The sequence below is a fragment of the Antennarius striatus genome, chromosome 9, assembly GCF_040054535.1.
Source record: "Antennarius striatus isolate MH-2024 chromosome 9, ASM4005453v1, whole genome shotgun sequence".
NCBI lineage: Eukaryota > Metazoa > Chordata > Actinopteri > Lophiiformes > Antennariidae > Antennarius > Antennarius striatus.
The window spans coordinates 11,349,935-11,365,791 of record NC_090784.1 but is presented as its reverse complement, the minus strand read 5'-3'; the positions used below and the strand labels follow the sequence as shown (position 1 = coordinate 11,365,791).

Sequence of the window (15,857 nt, the reverse complement as noted above, 5' to 3'; positions counted from 1 at the left end):
TCTTTGAATTCATTTTAATGAGTCTTAATGCACCTTGTCACCAGCTGGTTGTGTAGTCCTCTCCCATCTAATCCTTTCAATGTCTCTTGGGTGTTTCTTTACATCAGTACATATATGATCAACGGCAGTTAATGCTGTAGTGAACGCATTTAGACAAAACATGTTGCAAATGCTCAGATGGTGCTTATTAAATGGCATTTTATTATTGTTTGATATGTATAAGCATCAAACTGAAAAGGATTGAATGGGCAGACTTGATGGATGTATGAGGCCCTGTGGCCTCATAGAATTGAAAATCTGACTGCTTGTATCAGGCAGACAATGTTTCCTCTTAGTCTGTAGACAGTCCGGGGACGCACATATCTAATGGAAAAATATGAAAAAGGGTGGGCCAAATGTGACCACATCATTTTATGTGGCCTTCAAAAGCATTAAAGGTCAGAGTGTCTAAAAATAAATAGGTCAAAACTGTGCTTTGACCAAAAACTACATGTCCCACAATAAAGTAATTAAGCCCATTTTAACTTTGACAAAATCATTTTGAACAAAGTTAATGTCCTAACTTGTGTTCGATGTTATTTTTCTTTATTCACTTGAATAATTCGATCGTTGATTGATGGAGTTATATGAGTTTGATAACCTGACAAAAGGATTTATGTGATAACAGCAGCACTCACAACTATTTTTCTGTGTATCTGTAATGTTTGTAACTTGAATAAGTAATAAATTCAGTAATTTAAAATTAAGGAGCAGTTACATTTATTTTACATTACACTGAGCTAGCAATAGCAAAATAACAAATAAATACACAAAAATACACCTTTATCACAGACATCGTGTTGCCCCCCCCCTCAGGCGCACCTGAGCTGAGTCAGGTCTGATGGATCTGCCCCACTCTGTCTGGAGCTGGCTGTGTGTCCCTGTTCTGCTGCTGGGGTGTGTGGATCCAGTCCATTCATTGTGCGGCTCCATTCCTGAAGGTAGGCCGGCTTGTGGCTTTGAATCTCTCGGCGGTTTTGATTTGGTCTGTCGCAGAACAGACCTGGAAAGTGATCTTGAGGTGTGCGTACTTTGCAGACAGGTTGTGGTAATGCGGCGCGCTGAGGTGGGGGGGGGGGTATCTGGATGTCCGGTCCTTTTTCTTCTCATCTCAGTTTGAGGCTCTGATCAACAGTAGACTCATTCAGGACCAGCATTTAGATGGTATTGAACGTTTTTACCAAGATTGCCGCTGGCAGGTTCTCAGCATCGTGTCCCGGCACCATCATTGGTTTGTCTGTTGCACGGTGCGCATACACCCCTGACATTGAATGTACAGTATGTAATCCATACATTGATAAATGCTTTTATTGTGTTGATTAACTTATTTATTGTGCTTTGTAGTTGTTTACTATTCTTATTTCTTTTCGTTTGCTTCCTTAAACGGTGTGCTTTTAGGCTTTATACCATTGTGTCCATGTGCTGTACAGACTTTTACTTTTTGTCAGCGCGGTCATTAATGGTGGACTGGTGAACAACCAGTGACTTACTGCATGTCCATTTTATTCCACTTCAATAACACTGGGCTATTTTATTTTAAAATTAATTATATATATTAAACGTGTGTTGTATCACGTGTGTTGTCTGTCAAAGGCGTCTGATCGAACCTGTCCTTTTTCATTTCATCGCCACTAGGTGGCGTTGTCGAGCGACTCTAAATTGAATACAGAATATACAGTAGGTTATTGGTATGAAGTCCTACGTTCTTGCCACAATTTATACAGCCAACAACTGGATAATATGTGTGTCTCTCTCTGAGCATCATTTCTGGCGCAGGACATTCACTAAAACCTGGGCTCCATCATTTTACACTTTGGTTAAGGAAAGTTGTAATACTCCTTTAGTCCCAAAAGAGAAAATTCCATCATCAATAAAGCTGGTAAAAGTATAAAAAGTGCATAAAACTGAGACAGCAAGTACAAAAAGTATAAAAATTGTCGTCAGTTTTTGTTGTGGAGTCTGACAGCTGCAGGAAGGAATGGCCTGAAATACCGCTTTGACACACACTTTGGGTGTAGCATTCTGTCAATAATGGAGCTCCTCAGTGCCGTAAGTGTGTGTTGGACAGGGGTGAGAGTCGTGGAGGACAGCTTGGCTGTCATGCTCCTTTACCCCACCTCCTTCACAAGTTTCAGAGTGTATCCCAGGACTGAGCTGGACTTCCTAATGGTTTGTCCAGCCTCTGCCTGTCAGCTGCTGGGATGCTACTCCCCCAGTAAACCACACTACAGAAAATGGCAGAGCACCCCAAAAGACCTTTGCCTCCTGAGCAGATTAAATCCACTCTGTCCTTCTTTCAGATTTAAAAATGAGTTGTTTTTATCAGTCAAAACAGCTGTAGTTGCATTCAAACTCATTTTCTTAAGACTCCAGGTATGCTACAATACCATATTTTTTCCCACTAGCCATGTGAGGTTTTTATGGCTGTTGTCAATAACATGAGAGATCATTTTGGGGAAATGCAACCTTAAGTCCAAGTACACCAAATCATGTTTTCAGACTGGGCTTAGGGTTACAGAAAACCTCACTCCTGTATGGAGACACTTATGTCCTTTAACAAATCAGGAAAACTTCAGGATCCCTAATGTACAACTGTTGAAGTTTATTCGAATATAATCTCGTCTAAGATTAAATGATAGTGGCCTACTTTGTAACTGACCCCGAAGAACCCTGAAGTCTAACCCCAGAAAACATCTTTATGATGAAGTGGAATGGAGATTGTGAGCTACACCTTCTTGCATAAAGTGCCTGACTTCATAAATGATCTTCTGGATGAGTAGCCAGAACTTCTCAGAAACTCCAAAGACGTAGAAAACATTCCCAGGAGCTGTCATGGCTGCAAAGCTGGATCAACTCCATAGCAACACCTGTGACTCTGGGATTGGTTGTCAGGGCAAGGGAAGACATTTGCAGATGAAAGGAACATTTTTATTTAAAAAAGTATGTGGACCAAATAGCTAATTTAAAAAACAATTCAGACTATTCAATGGAAATATAACGTTATCATATACTCAGCTTGCTAGGAAGGAAACAGCATAATTAATGTCAGTGTTAAACTGAGTTCAATAGGTGGTTTGTTAAAGCTGTAATGTAAAAATAAAGAAATTTCAAACAATCTCTAGGTGGCAGGAAATGTGTCACTCTATTGGATCCTACAGCGTCCAATCATTCTAAAAATTGTTCATTTTATTTACAACCTCCAATGTAGGTCAAAGGGAACCTGTTTTTATTTTAATTCTGATTAATCATGTCAAATACTTCGGATCTTGTGCTCTGATGTTCAGAGAGCATGTTTGTCTTATGTGATTTCTAGGGGGAGTGTTTGCTTTGCATGTGACTGAGTGTTAAAAATACACTTGTCTTTTTCCAGTCTGAATCCGCCTTACTGGCAGCAGTTGAAAAATTCAATAAAAACTGGCTTAACATTACTCAGCTTTGTTTCAACAGACGTCTGCATTTTCAACATGACTTCATCTGCAATGTCTGGATGACACACTCTGACATCACCCCTTTGACTGCTGGTTTATCAGATCACGGGGTAAAGACACCCCAGCTGAGTGCGTTTTGTATGTTGTGTTGTTCTGCATAGCACCCACGTAATATATTCTGTACTTCCCCTCAGGATTGCATTGTTCACTTTTCACCATCACACGCCATCGACTGGCTTTTCCATAGCTCCCTGTGAAAGATTGTCTTCACTTTGCAGAATGTCAGATCAGCAGAACAAATGATTACAACAGAAGAGCACATGAGAGTAGCAAGTCAGTGACCTTACAGAACGTTCTGAAATTGAGGCCAGGTTACCAGGGTGTAGGCGGCAAAAAAACGGACACTTTCCATTAAAATAAGAAAATAAAATAAGATTGGGCGGCTGTGGCAGGGCAAGTGGTAGAGCGGGTCGTCCAATGTTCCTAATAATGGCGGTTTGATTCCCGCTCCCGCCCAAAAAAACACCCAGAGTGTGAGCTGACAATGGGAGATGTCAGCTCACCTCTGGAGCACTGCAGAGGAACCCTTGAGCAAGGCGCCGTCTCCCTTACAAGCTACTCATTATGGCCGCTCCACAAAGGCGCTGCCCGCCACTCTACCTCCCCCTGCATGTGTACAGGCCCCCTTGCGCTACAGGGGCTTATACAGACTAACATGTATGCATACATTTGAAGTAGTATTAACTAAAGTGTTCTCTTAATTTCCATCAGGGGATCAGACTAGTATATAAAATAAAAAAAAAATAAAGCAGCTTGATTAATTAAGAGTTTTGAAATTTTTGCTCAAATCAGTTTCTTGATAATTTGACATCAATCAATTCTTTAATAATCCCCATTGGGAATTTCTTTTTTGTACAGGAGGTATTGTTGGGCAGCTCTCATGTGGGGCGCACCATGAGCAACTTGTAAGGAGACAATGCCTTGCTCAAGAGCACCTTGGCAGTGCTAGAGAGGTGAACTAGCACCTCCCACTGCCAGTTCACAAGCCAAATATTTTGGCCCATACAGGTCTTGAACTGGCGAGCCTCTGGTCACCAGCCCAAGACTTAGTGAAACTGAGCCTGAGCTACTGCCGCCCTGAACTCATTTTAATGCTTTGACTTTGGGCTAGCATAGAGGGTCAAACGATTCATATGTCAAAGGTGATTCTCCAAACTTTAATGTCCATAATTGGTCTGACCTGTAAAATTACACCATTGTTTATTGCAGTACATAATGTAAGTTTAAAATGGCCAGATCATGCAACTTCCCAATTAATAAATAGCAGAGCAACTTTAGTATTTGCACATTCAAAAAATTCCCACTCAGCTTATACAAATGTTTTTGGAAGACACCCTGTGAGCTGTGATTCACTGATCATGTCTGTTCATTTGGCTACCTGGGCAGCATATCTTCTAAATCTGCCACAACGTAGGCAACCGTGGCCCACAATGCTGAGCAGAGGTTCATTTCTCGTGGATCCTGGACAGTCATGGTGTCACCTTCTGTGTGGTGGAACCAAAAGTATCTGCTGTCCGCCACATGGAGACTGGCACCTTGAGGGATGGAGGAACCATCATTAGATTTCAACATTTGTATAATCTCTGAGCCATCAGGCCTGCTGGGGTTAGCTGATGTATTTGGAACAATCAGAAGGATTTTTAACTTATAAAAAATGTGTCCATTTTTTTAATAAAATGAGAAATGACTTTTTAATGCCATTCCCCATACTCAATGGGTGGGAAGCTCAAATGCAATTGAGAAAAATTGTCTACCAGACCCATGTCTGCCCTACCAGAAAAACTGGATGTGGGGGCAGAGCATGCACACCCACCCACCATAGGTGAATGAGCATAAGTGACCAAGTTACTCTAGTTAAACAAAAAGTGAAGAGCAAATTAAAGATCCCAAATAGAGATGAGCAACTTTAGTTTGGTTTTTTGATTATGTTTTTTCTTTGTTCCTCATAAGTTAAAGCAGATCTGCTAACAGTGCAATTTACAGTATATTCTATTTAAACAAAAATATGTATTTAGAATTTTTGGACCATCAGACTTGAATGTTGTTTATATATTTGTTATGTGCACTTTATTGGCTTGGTTTTCTTAGTTGTTTCTGCTGAATTTCTTGTGTATATCTGGATTTTGTAAATGCACCAAAAGAGCAGCACTTTAATTTCCTTGTATTCGATACATCGTAATATTTCATACACTGGCAATGAAGTCTATTTGATCAAGTCACCAAGAATCATTAGATGTTAAGGGCCAGGTGTATAAAACCTAGCATGTAGACTGGAACCAACTGGAGTTTCGCTTCAGCTTTTCAAATCACTTTAAATTTGACCACTTCTCAAAATTAGACTGTTTTATGGTTACTTATTGTCAATGAGGATGTGATTTTGCAAACAGAGCAGTTTCAAGAGCAAAGTGTGGTCATTAAACCCATCATAGAGAATCAGGACACGTTACTTCCCATTTCAAGTTTCACGTCAGACTAAATCCACGGAACAAGTTTGCAAAAGATACTAGACTGAATGATCCTATGGAGAAAATTAAATACTGTTGATGACACTGATTCGGCTGACCTGGTACTCCTGCCTGCATCCACAGAGATATGTCTGTCCCGTCTGCACCTGTCTCCAGTTTGGTGGTGTTGATGGGAGCCAACAATTTAACCACCTCCTCCATTACCTGTTGATACAGATGCCACGTTCAGAGGACCAACCCAAAGCTGTTTATAACTAAGCTGTGTTCTAAGTTGAACATTTGGACACCAAAAAGTTAAAATGATTTCATATTGGGGGAAGTTGACATGAATTTAATCATTATTTAAGTCTGCCTTGAAGTGCTAGCTACTGAAAATTGTTTCCAAAACTTTTTCAGAAGACACAACTCACAAATGAAATTGCATCAGTGACTTACAGTACATGCTGTTGCTACTAGAATAGTCAGGATAGACTAATAGTAAACTACAGCCTTAACACATAGTAAAAAATGTTTAGGAAAACGGTCCCTGTTGTTAGTTTTAGTTTATGAAGCACTTTTTTAAAATACTAATTTCAATCATGTCTTCATTACTGGACTTTGGCTTCTGGAAATTCAATAATGCGAGTTTAAATTTAGGAAGAAATATCTGCAGGAGAGAGTAGATTACAGAACCAGTATTTTGATTGAGTTTGTACTACAATGATTTTTGGGCATGAAGGAATGCATGATCAGTGTTTTCAATCATACCTTCTGTGCTGCCTCACTGCCCTTAAACTGCAGAGCCACTGGGGCAAAAGTTCCTGCATCAGATTCCATGACAAGGTCAAAGTTGGAAATATTCACCTGGGTATGGAGAGGAAGCAGAGAGACTAAGGAGACAAAGCAGGAAACGAAAAACTCCTCAATACAATGAAGATTGTGAGGGACTTATCTTCATTTGAAGATTACATTTTAAGACCACGGAACAGTGAAACAACCACTGAAGGTTGACATGAGAGCTAATAAAAGCGCTGAAAACAGCTCATGTTGGATAAGAATCAATGAGGACAGAAAATACCATTGCACTTATACGTTTACATACCCTGGCAGAACTTATGTAATATTGGCTTTTTAGGAAATTAGAGTTTCTTCCTGGTTGGTCATCATCATCATATAACACACAATTGTGTTTGCTCTTTTAAAAGTTAAGTGGAATCACCCAAATGGCATGGATTAAATGTTAAATACTCCCTGAAGATTTGGCAAAGTACACATATGCTGACAGGTTAACATGGCTATAAAGGGTCCCCTGTCCATACCGGTGGCCTGTTTGTAATTCGTGTCAAGTCTTCCAGTGATGCATTAAACTTGATGAATTCCAAAAGGAGGCATACTGGAGGACAATCTGCCCTCCTCAACCCAGAAGCCGCTATTGGGACATATTTAGACTTGCTAATGATGCAAAGCACAAGGCCAAGTAAACCCATTGACGGACGCAGCAGAAAACCTTGAAGTTCATGGGTGACTACCACAGTCTGACCTCTATACTGGAGCTACTTTGGAGAGATGTCAAATATGCAGTACATAAAGGACAGTTAAGAATTTAGGGGCCCTTGAGATTGTTTTTGTAAATAATTAAAGATGGAGCCTCATTCACTATCATAAAAATCTATGATGATTCTGGTAATTTCCCATAGACAAGCATTTAGAGACTTTTACAGGGGATGCACAGTGAGCTTTGTCAAAAGGTGTGACAATAATCACCTGAAACCATTAAAAAAATCCACCGAAACAAATGCTTCATATATAAATAATATAAATATACAAAATTTCAAACAATTTAAGATACAATATTTAAGGACACTCCCCCGTTTTCCCCAAAATAACAAGAACCAAACAGTTGACCAAGATAGCTTTGATTCAAAAATCACACTTCACTATTTTATCCATGAGACATTTTAAGTAATTGGAGTTTCTTGAATTATGGCTACAGACACCTTCTCAGGTCACAGTGACTTAAACAAATATTAAGTTCATCCTCCTTGATTCTAGACGGTCTTTTGAAACAAAAGATTTCACCAAGACAGTTTGCAAACAGTCTCGTCAGGGCTATGGAGACAAATTTACTGTTTTGCTTATATCTTTCAAGAGTAGTTTATTAAAGGTCAAGGCTTGGAAGGCAGCCAAAGCACTCAGGCAACTTTACACAAATATGCTTGCATGGAATTGGGTTATCATGCACTCCACACTCCAACACCCTTAGACTTCTACTTTGTACTTGCAATATTACTGTAGCTTTGCCATTAGTTTACAATCAGTCACCGCAGTAATAACAGTACCTTGTGTAGGTCATAGTACTGTGCTGCTCCAATTCCACCCTGTTCTTCACCTGTCCACAGCACTGTTCGAAGGGTTCTCCTTGGACGCAAACCTGGAAACAAGTCATCAGGATTTCCACCATGCATTTATTCAATGTAGAAAGGCTACTGAAGTTATTCCTGTCAATTATATGACTGAGAAAAAGTGACACAGAAATGGTTGTTGAATGGTGGGGAAGGAGATGGGATGTTATCCTGTGCTACTGTGTAGTGGGGCCAAGGTGTTATGATGTACAGTATAGTGACATTGGAATAATCAAATGTCTTAAAATGTAAGACTGATGTACCTTACCCACCAGGTGGGCCTCCTGCTACTTATCACATTTTTTTTTAATTTTATACTCCTTTTTCTTTAGTATATGTCTGTTAGTGTAGTATATGTTCGGTTAGTGTAGTGTATGTCTTGTGGTATGTCCTGTCCTGTGTTGTCAGTGTTTCTTTTTTCTCCTGGTTTCTTCTTCTTCTTCTTTCTGCTTTTCCCTTCAGCGAATCAGTTGCCTCCATCTAACCCTGACTTCTGCATCTTCTCCTCTCACACCAACTACCTTCATGTCCTCTTTCACTACATCCATAAACCTCCTCTTTGGTCTTCCTCTAGGCCTCCTGCCTGGCAGTTCAAAACTCGGCATCCTTCTACCAATATATTCACTCTCTCTCCTGTGGACATGTCCAAACCATCCACACCATTTCAACAAGGTTTTGTTTTCTACGCACACATGTCTGTACTGCATCATACATCATGCTTGCTTGTTATAAATGCCTATATTACCCAAGTCCTTGATGAGCGACAGGGCCTCCCAGGAAATCATGGCTCCGCCTCCATCATCCATGGCACCCTGTCCCACATCCCAGCTGTCCAAATGTCCACTGAGTAAGACGACCTGGTAGTTTGAACAGACTTTTATGAACATTATAAGGTATAAACCAGATTTGCAATGTGTATTTTCGTGAACTTGACCCTTTTATCCAAATCAAATGCTTATAAAACGATGGAAACAGATAATGCTACATATCTTCTGTCTACAGTTTGTTCAAACCGAAGGTGACAACAAACCAAACCAAAGTGATCGCCTAATCCAGGAATTTTAAGGAGTAAGATTTCTATCAGTTCTTGATCAGATATGCCAGATTACAAGAATATTTCTGGACAGTGTCCCCGTCAGCACAATGACCCTGATGCCACACATTACGGAAATACCTTTAGAAAGTACTCCGTACTAACTATGATGTGGTACTGCACCCTCTAATTCAGTTCAGACTGAAACATCCTTCACCTGACAGCAAAACTGAGAAATATCTACGATGCCTAGATTTCAATTACTAACCAAATGACCACGGACTGGCAACGTAACTGGTATTGTGACGTTCGTGTGATGGTGGTGTGACAAGTCAACAGGGAAGTGAACGATCACCTCACAATACAGCATCTATAATGATGTTAAAGGCAGAAATTAATCTGCCTGTGCCGTGGTCAACCACATGTAAATCCAGAGCCAGGAGTGACATCCGCCTGTCACCCCAAACCAGAACGGACAGGCCTCACAACTCTACAAAATCATTTACGTAAGCTTTAAGAGTTTGTTCTAGGTTATAGTTCGAGGTGAACTTTGCTCATAAGTACATTAACCTCACAGTTCAGGATAATCGAAGTTGAAAAATAAAGGCATTCATGTATCTAATCACAATATTTATTTGGAACTCTTAAAATGTTGAATCTAAAAAAATCTGAACTTTTTATCCGTTTATGGCAGTCTTATACAACGTGTCAGTAGTGTAACAAAATTTACTTCACAATTTAAATCAGGATAGTTGTGGAAGTTGTGTAAGCTTGATGAAAAAATTCTAGAATGACTGGCTCTGAAAGGCTCAACTGGAAGGGACTCGCCAAGCCTCAAACTGACATAATAAACATGTACACACATGTACACAACCACATTTTTTGCAGCTGTGGGGTTGGAGTACAGAGAACCAAAAACATTGCCAAATAAATCAAGGTTTCATTTCCCTTTCCTAGGATAAACTGAGACATAGTTCCTTGATCAGAATAGCACCAGATCCTATCAGTAACATTTTCCTGATCTGTATCTTGCATATTTTTACATCTGGTGTCTAAAGATCACCAGTTGAATTAGTTTGCTTAAAGATATCATAAATCTCTACAAACTAGGTATGATTTAAGAAGAATGGTGTAAAGGGCAGTATATGGTGGTAATCCTAAAACCCAGAACTCACTTTATACCATTAGACAAAAAGCATAACTATTCTGCTGGGGTTTTCTGTCTGGAAAAGAGCTTTGAATGGTCTGCTGGTGTGTTTAAACGCTTTATAAATAAAAGTTGATTCATTGATTGAAAAAAACAAACTTGAAACTAAGGCTTAATCACCCTCATTTCATTCACCATTTTGCCTGGTTGGTTTGTCACAAAAACAAGTACTGTTCCTTCTCAACAATTTATTTTCCTAATTTCATTTAAGCATCCACCACCTCACGCTGCCCAGCAAATGACATTAGGGTTGGTTGTTTAACCAAGGAGTGGTTGTTCGCCGTTAACTCGATAAAGGCATTATGGTCAGTTCTCGTCAGTGTTTTCAGACTCAAAACTGAAAATAAGTCAAGCTAAACATGACCAAACTCATGAGTTGAGAATTATAGCAAACTAATTTTCAAACGGTTAAAAGACTGTGCCAAAATATGATAGAATTTTAAAATGCCTGTATGCTTAACATTTCATGTTATTCAAAATGACAGTTCATCCAGGTTTATGTTTGATGCATGAAATTTGATCTTTTTGTATGCTGCGGTTGTTTCACAGGTTGTGCCACCCTCCTTCACAAGTAGTGCAACAATTCATAGACTCTGTTCAGGTATTTATGCTGATGTGCCTCATCTTCCAAGAATTTACTATTTTTGTCTGCCATATCATGTCTACTTTGCACAAGGTGTATGACCAATTGGCAATGTTTGGCTTAATGATTACTGTGCTGTCAATGCCTTCTCCCCTCCAGAAAAACGCAATGGAATTTTTCTACTGCCTCCCCCTTAAAATTACTGTACTGTACTACAGCACCTTAACAATTCATCAGGTTCCACCTGCTAAACACGTCTGGGCCATCATCCTTGAATCTACAAAAGACATGTGACTTTGTGACAATGCCTTGTTGCATGTTTAATCTTGCGTGTGGCTTCCAAAGAAAGAAGTCTCACAATAAAATGTTCAACAGTACAGGTTACTATATGGAGTATTTCATCTTGCCATTTTCCATTGAGTTTGTCACTAGTGTCACAACTTTTGACAGGTTTTGAATGTTTGACCTGTGAAAAACAGTTTTATTGCCTTATACCTTTTGCACTGTGCATGATGTAATAAGTATTTCCAGTCTGCAGTTTGACACCGTCCAACAGTATCAAGAGATTTCTCATGAACGGCACACAAATCATAATTTATACATGAAAATGAGTGCTACTGATCATCTTGTGATTAAATGGTGAAATGAGAACTGCTCATATGATTCAATTCTACAAGCCTGTAATTTCAGCTGATTTTTTATTTAAACAGGAAAAAATGCAAATGCATTTGAAATATAAATGGCTGAACAATTTTACAAGGTTTCGTATTAATATAGAAACCTAGTTATTTACTGTGATGTTCTTGAGCCTGTGGCACACATGAAATATAAAGTCAATCTAAGCATTTATGGAACTTTTTGACTTTGTCCCTGCAAAAAAGTAAGACAAAAAGAGTCTCTTTGTGAACAGATAACTTCTTCCTGCAGAGTATTTGGAAGACTGACCTAGAAAAAGGCAAGATGATCAGATATACAAGTCAGGTAGCAGTGATGAGTACAGGTTTCACCTGCTCAGGGTGTTGCCAGCCTTTTATCTCCGCCACCGTGTTGAAGGAATCAGCATCTGGCAGATTCTTTGCTTCCATTTGGAGTCTGACAATGATTGTTTGCCCCCTCTGAGCCATTCGCCACATAAGCTCAGCATCCTCTATAGCAATGCAGGCTGTAGGAATCTGCTTTACTCCTTTTTGGTAGTCCTGGTGACCTGTATGGGGACTTAAGAGGGAAAAACCACTACCATGATTTCTGATTAAAAAAAAACATTACAGTAATTCTGGGAAGCTTGAGATAGCCAGACTAACAGGCTCATAACTAGTAATTGCATTCTACCGAATATCCCTTATAGATCAATGCATACATACCTGTTGATAGAAAATGGTGTAATGGATCGAATTAGCGTAGCCACGGCTCCCACTTTGGATGCTTCAGAAGCACCATGTGAACGATAAGCCACTGTCTCACCATATCTGACAAATGGCTGGTTAAAGACTACAATCCTGCCTACAGCCTCGCTCGCTCGAAGCTTCAGTTCCTCAAAAGACTCAACCACCAAAACCTCTGCCTTTATACCTGGAAAAATAAGACCATGAGGACTAAGTGAAAGTTGAACATTAGGTATTCAATTTTGAGTATTGACTTTTACCTTCAGGTGGTGTCCCAACACTGCTGCCCAGTCCCAGTATAGCCAAGTTTTTGGCCCTGGGCACAATCATTTCTGCACTCTCCTTTCCTCTCACCCAGTGTGGGATTTTGACTGGTTCTGAGAGGAAAATAGGAACAACAAATGCTCTATTCCGTTCAGCAATAGTCAAGATATTAGAAATCACTTAATTCAACGCACATAGAAACACTTCATGTCCTGTTTTTAGCAAGACAGACAAGGCACTCACCCAAATGTACATTCAACCCATCCTGTGACATAGCATTGTACATGTATTTGATAGCCATGTCCAGGTTGTGAGAGCCACTGACGCGGTTCCCTATGGTGTCAGTGAAGTCAGCCAATCGTCTGTATGAGCGGTTCTGAGCTCCTCCAGACACAGCAAGGTCAATGATCATTTTGGACACATCAGCATAGCCGGCCACCTCCGCACCTATGTCTGAAATTGGGTTCACAGAGAGGTACTTAAAATCTGTTCATCAAAATGCTCAAATTAGCTCAGTCCACTAAGTCTTGGGTTGGGGACTGGAGGGTGGCCAGATCAAGACCTGTGTTAGGCAAAAAATTGAATGAGTATGGACTGGTGGTGGAGAGATGCAAGTTCACCTCCCGAGCACTGCCGGGGTACCCTGGAGCAGGGCACCATCCGCTTTATAAGTTGCTCATAGGGAGTGCATCATGAAGGAGCTGCCTGCTGCCGTATGTCTCATCTGCAGGCCGTGTGTGTTTGTGTCAGTCATGGGCCTGTACACATACTGTACAGTACGCCCTCGCCCATCAACACGGGTGACTTCCCCTTATCACGGATTTTTGGTAGTCACGTGATACCGTATGTGCATTCTATGGGCTGACATCATCTGGAAATGCGCTATGTTCTCTGACTTATGTGAGACACAAGTGCTTTAAACAGTCTGTAAGAGTGTAGGTAAAGGTAATACAGATAGAAGGTGGTTTAATATCAGTATGGAGAGGGTTCATAAATGTTTCATTACCTTTAAATAAGCAAAATTGGTTATTTGTGTGTGGTTCTTGGAACACATTTAACCGCGAGTAACAAGTATATGTGACTAACAACAAAGACTAACAGAGTGGACAAAATATTTCCCTTTGGGGACTAATAAAATTCATTTAATCTTTAAAGAAATTTAGTATCATTAAATATATCTGTGACTGAAGTGAACAGTAAATATGCTGCAAGCAATATTTTTTATAAATTAAACGCCACAAGATTTTGTACGAATAATAGTTAAAAAAATAGACACCTAAGCAGCACATTATGAGAATTTTTGTGTGAAGACATTACAAAAAATATTCTGTCCAATAAACAAACTCAAAGGATAAACCAGAAAAAGGTTTGGGGGTTTAACTTGTTTAGCATTAAAATGAGTCACTGATTTCCAAAATCTTAACCACAGACATTTGTTGCCTGACACTTATTCCTAGACTTCTGTGACTAAATGTAAAATGGCACACATTACCTTTCTTTGCAGTTTGGTTGGCTGCAGCCATTGAATCAATGACCAATGGTGGGTGAGGATTGCAGATACGCAGATACAGCATAGAGAGAAATATGAGAGAGATGAAGGGCAGTCCAGTTTTTTGAGGCATCTGCAGAGAGATCAGTCAGATAAATCGGATGCCTGTATGAAATAAACTTCCTGGTAACTACCAGCAGATCAGAGACCTGACACTGTTTCAGGTTCATATGGACTTAACTGAATCACTTCATTGGTTTTGTATTAAATACTAAGCTGGAGCAGATTCATTAATCAACTAAGATGTATTAAATCCTAATCAATATACCCAATCCTTCTAAAACCCCAAACTTGGATGTGTAACTCCATACAGATGTCTTGCATAACTTCATCCTCTGAGGACGGTCCAACACAACAACAGTCTCCCTGAATCTTGATATCAATCAGAGTGTGTAGTGCTCCAGCATTTTTCAGGTCCTCAAATCTTGGCCAATATCGCCATGCCAACCTTGTAACAAACTGATCTAGAGCCATCATTGCCACTCTCCCCCCATTAATGTCATTGTAAAGAAATGGAACCACTTTTGGGATAACAACCAACCACACGCAGATCTAAGGCAACGTCTTCCAGCCAATGAGTAGTGTAACACTAACTTCGTAGCTGGGAAAACGTAAATTAATGTTAACATTATAACTTTAACTTGCTTTTGCTTCAAGAATGACAACGTTAGTGAATGAGCCGTCAAACCACTCCATGATGACGGAGTCAGTACTGTTTACATAAGTAGCAGTCTAAACAAATATGACCTTGAAGACACCTAAAATATTTGTACATCGCTAGATAACCATCCGGACTGTCGTTATCGCTGATGTGACAGTCCAGATTGAAAAGAGACAAGTGGAGAATAGTTACCATTTTCAATGAATTCATTTTACACGTTCTTAAATTACGTGATTCTCCGGTCCCATTACTTTTTTGATGGAAGTACTATTTCTAATTTATACAAGTAAAACAGTCAAAACAAACATCTGTGTGCGCCCGGAAGTCAAACTACATCAATGACGCCAAGGTCCGCCTTACTGCGCTTCTGATTGGCTGATTTGGTAGACCCTCACTGAGAGGGTCTGCTATGTCCAGCCAATTGGAGGGAGCGGAGGGTTGAACCCGCGTAACCATAGCAAGATTTGTAAATTTGCCTTCTTCAAGGACATAAATTCCCCGAACAATCCCTGATCTGAAAATGTGAAACGTCGTCAAATAAATGGAGGCCAAGTTATTTGGATCTGCTTCAGATTTCCTTCATTACCAGAACTAGAGCTTTCCTCCAGCTTCTTGGGGACAGATCAGCATTTGTTTACCAGTGTCAATATCTCTTTTTGTCAAATTTACACCAATTCACATCCCTTTTTACATCTCAAATCAATGGTCTGATGTAGTGCATTACCATTATTTAACTTTATACTTTGTCTAATTTGGGAATGTAAAATTTAATTGTCAGTTGCCACATGGTCAGTAGTCTTTACAA

At 39.8% G+C, this 15,857-nt stretch overlaps 1 protein-coding gene across 1 annotated transcript; it reads right to left on the bottom strand.

Moving 5' to 3' along the window:
• Positions 1-4,670: 4,670 nt before the first annotated feature.
• LOC137601532 (carboxypeptidase Q-like) lies at positions 4,671-15,396 on the bottom strand. The gene is made up of 11 exons (XM_068323754.1): positions 15,245-15,396; positions 14,335-14,464; positions 13,086-13,295; positions 12,839-12,955; positions 12,558-12,765; positions 12,204-12,411; positions 9,119-9,230; positions 8,311-8,402; positions 6,740-6,835; positions 6,091-6,196; positions 4,671-5,062 (listed from the first exon to the last, which is right to left on the bottom strand). Exons 1-11 carry the CDS (start codon positions 15,260-15,262, stop codon positions 4,902-4,904), a joined length of 1,458 nt encoding a protein of 485 aa, XP_068179855.1. The 5' UTR covers positions 15,263-15,396; the 3' UTR covers positions 4,671-4,901.
• Between the last annotated feature and the right edge of the window lie 461 nt (positions 15,397-15,857).

Coding starts and splice junctions, on each gene's coding strand:
- LOC137601532 (XM_068323754.1), bottom strand. Junction 8,403..9,118: donor GTCGCTCATCAAGGACTTGG/GTAATATAGGCA, acceptor ACTTGTTTCCAG/GTTTGCGTCCAAGGAGAACC. Junction 6,197..6,739: donor GCAGTGAGGCAGCACAGAAG/GTATGATTGAAA, acceptor CTGTATCAACAG/GTAATGGAGGAGGTGGTTAA.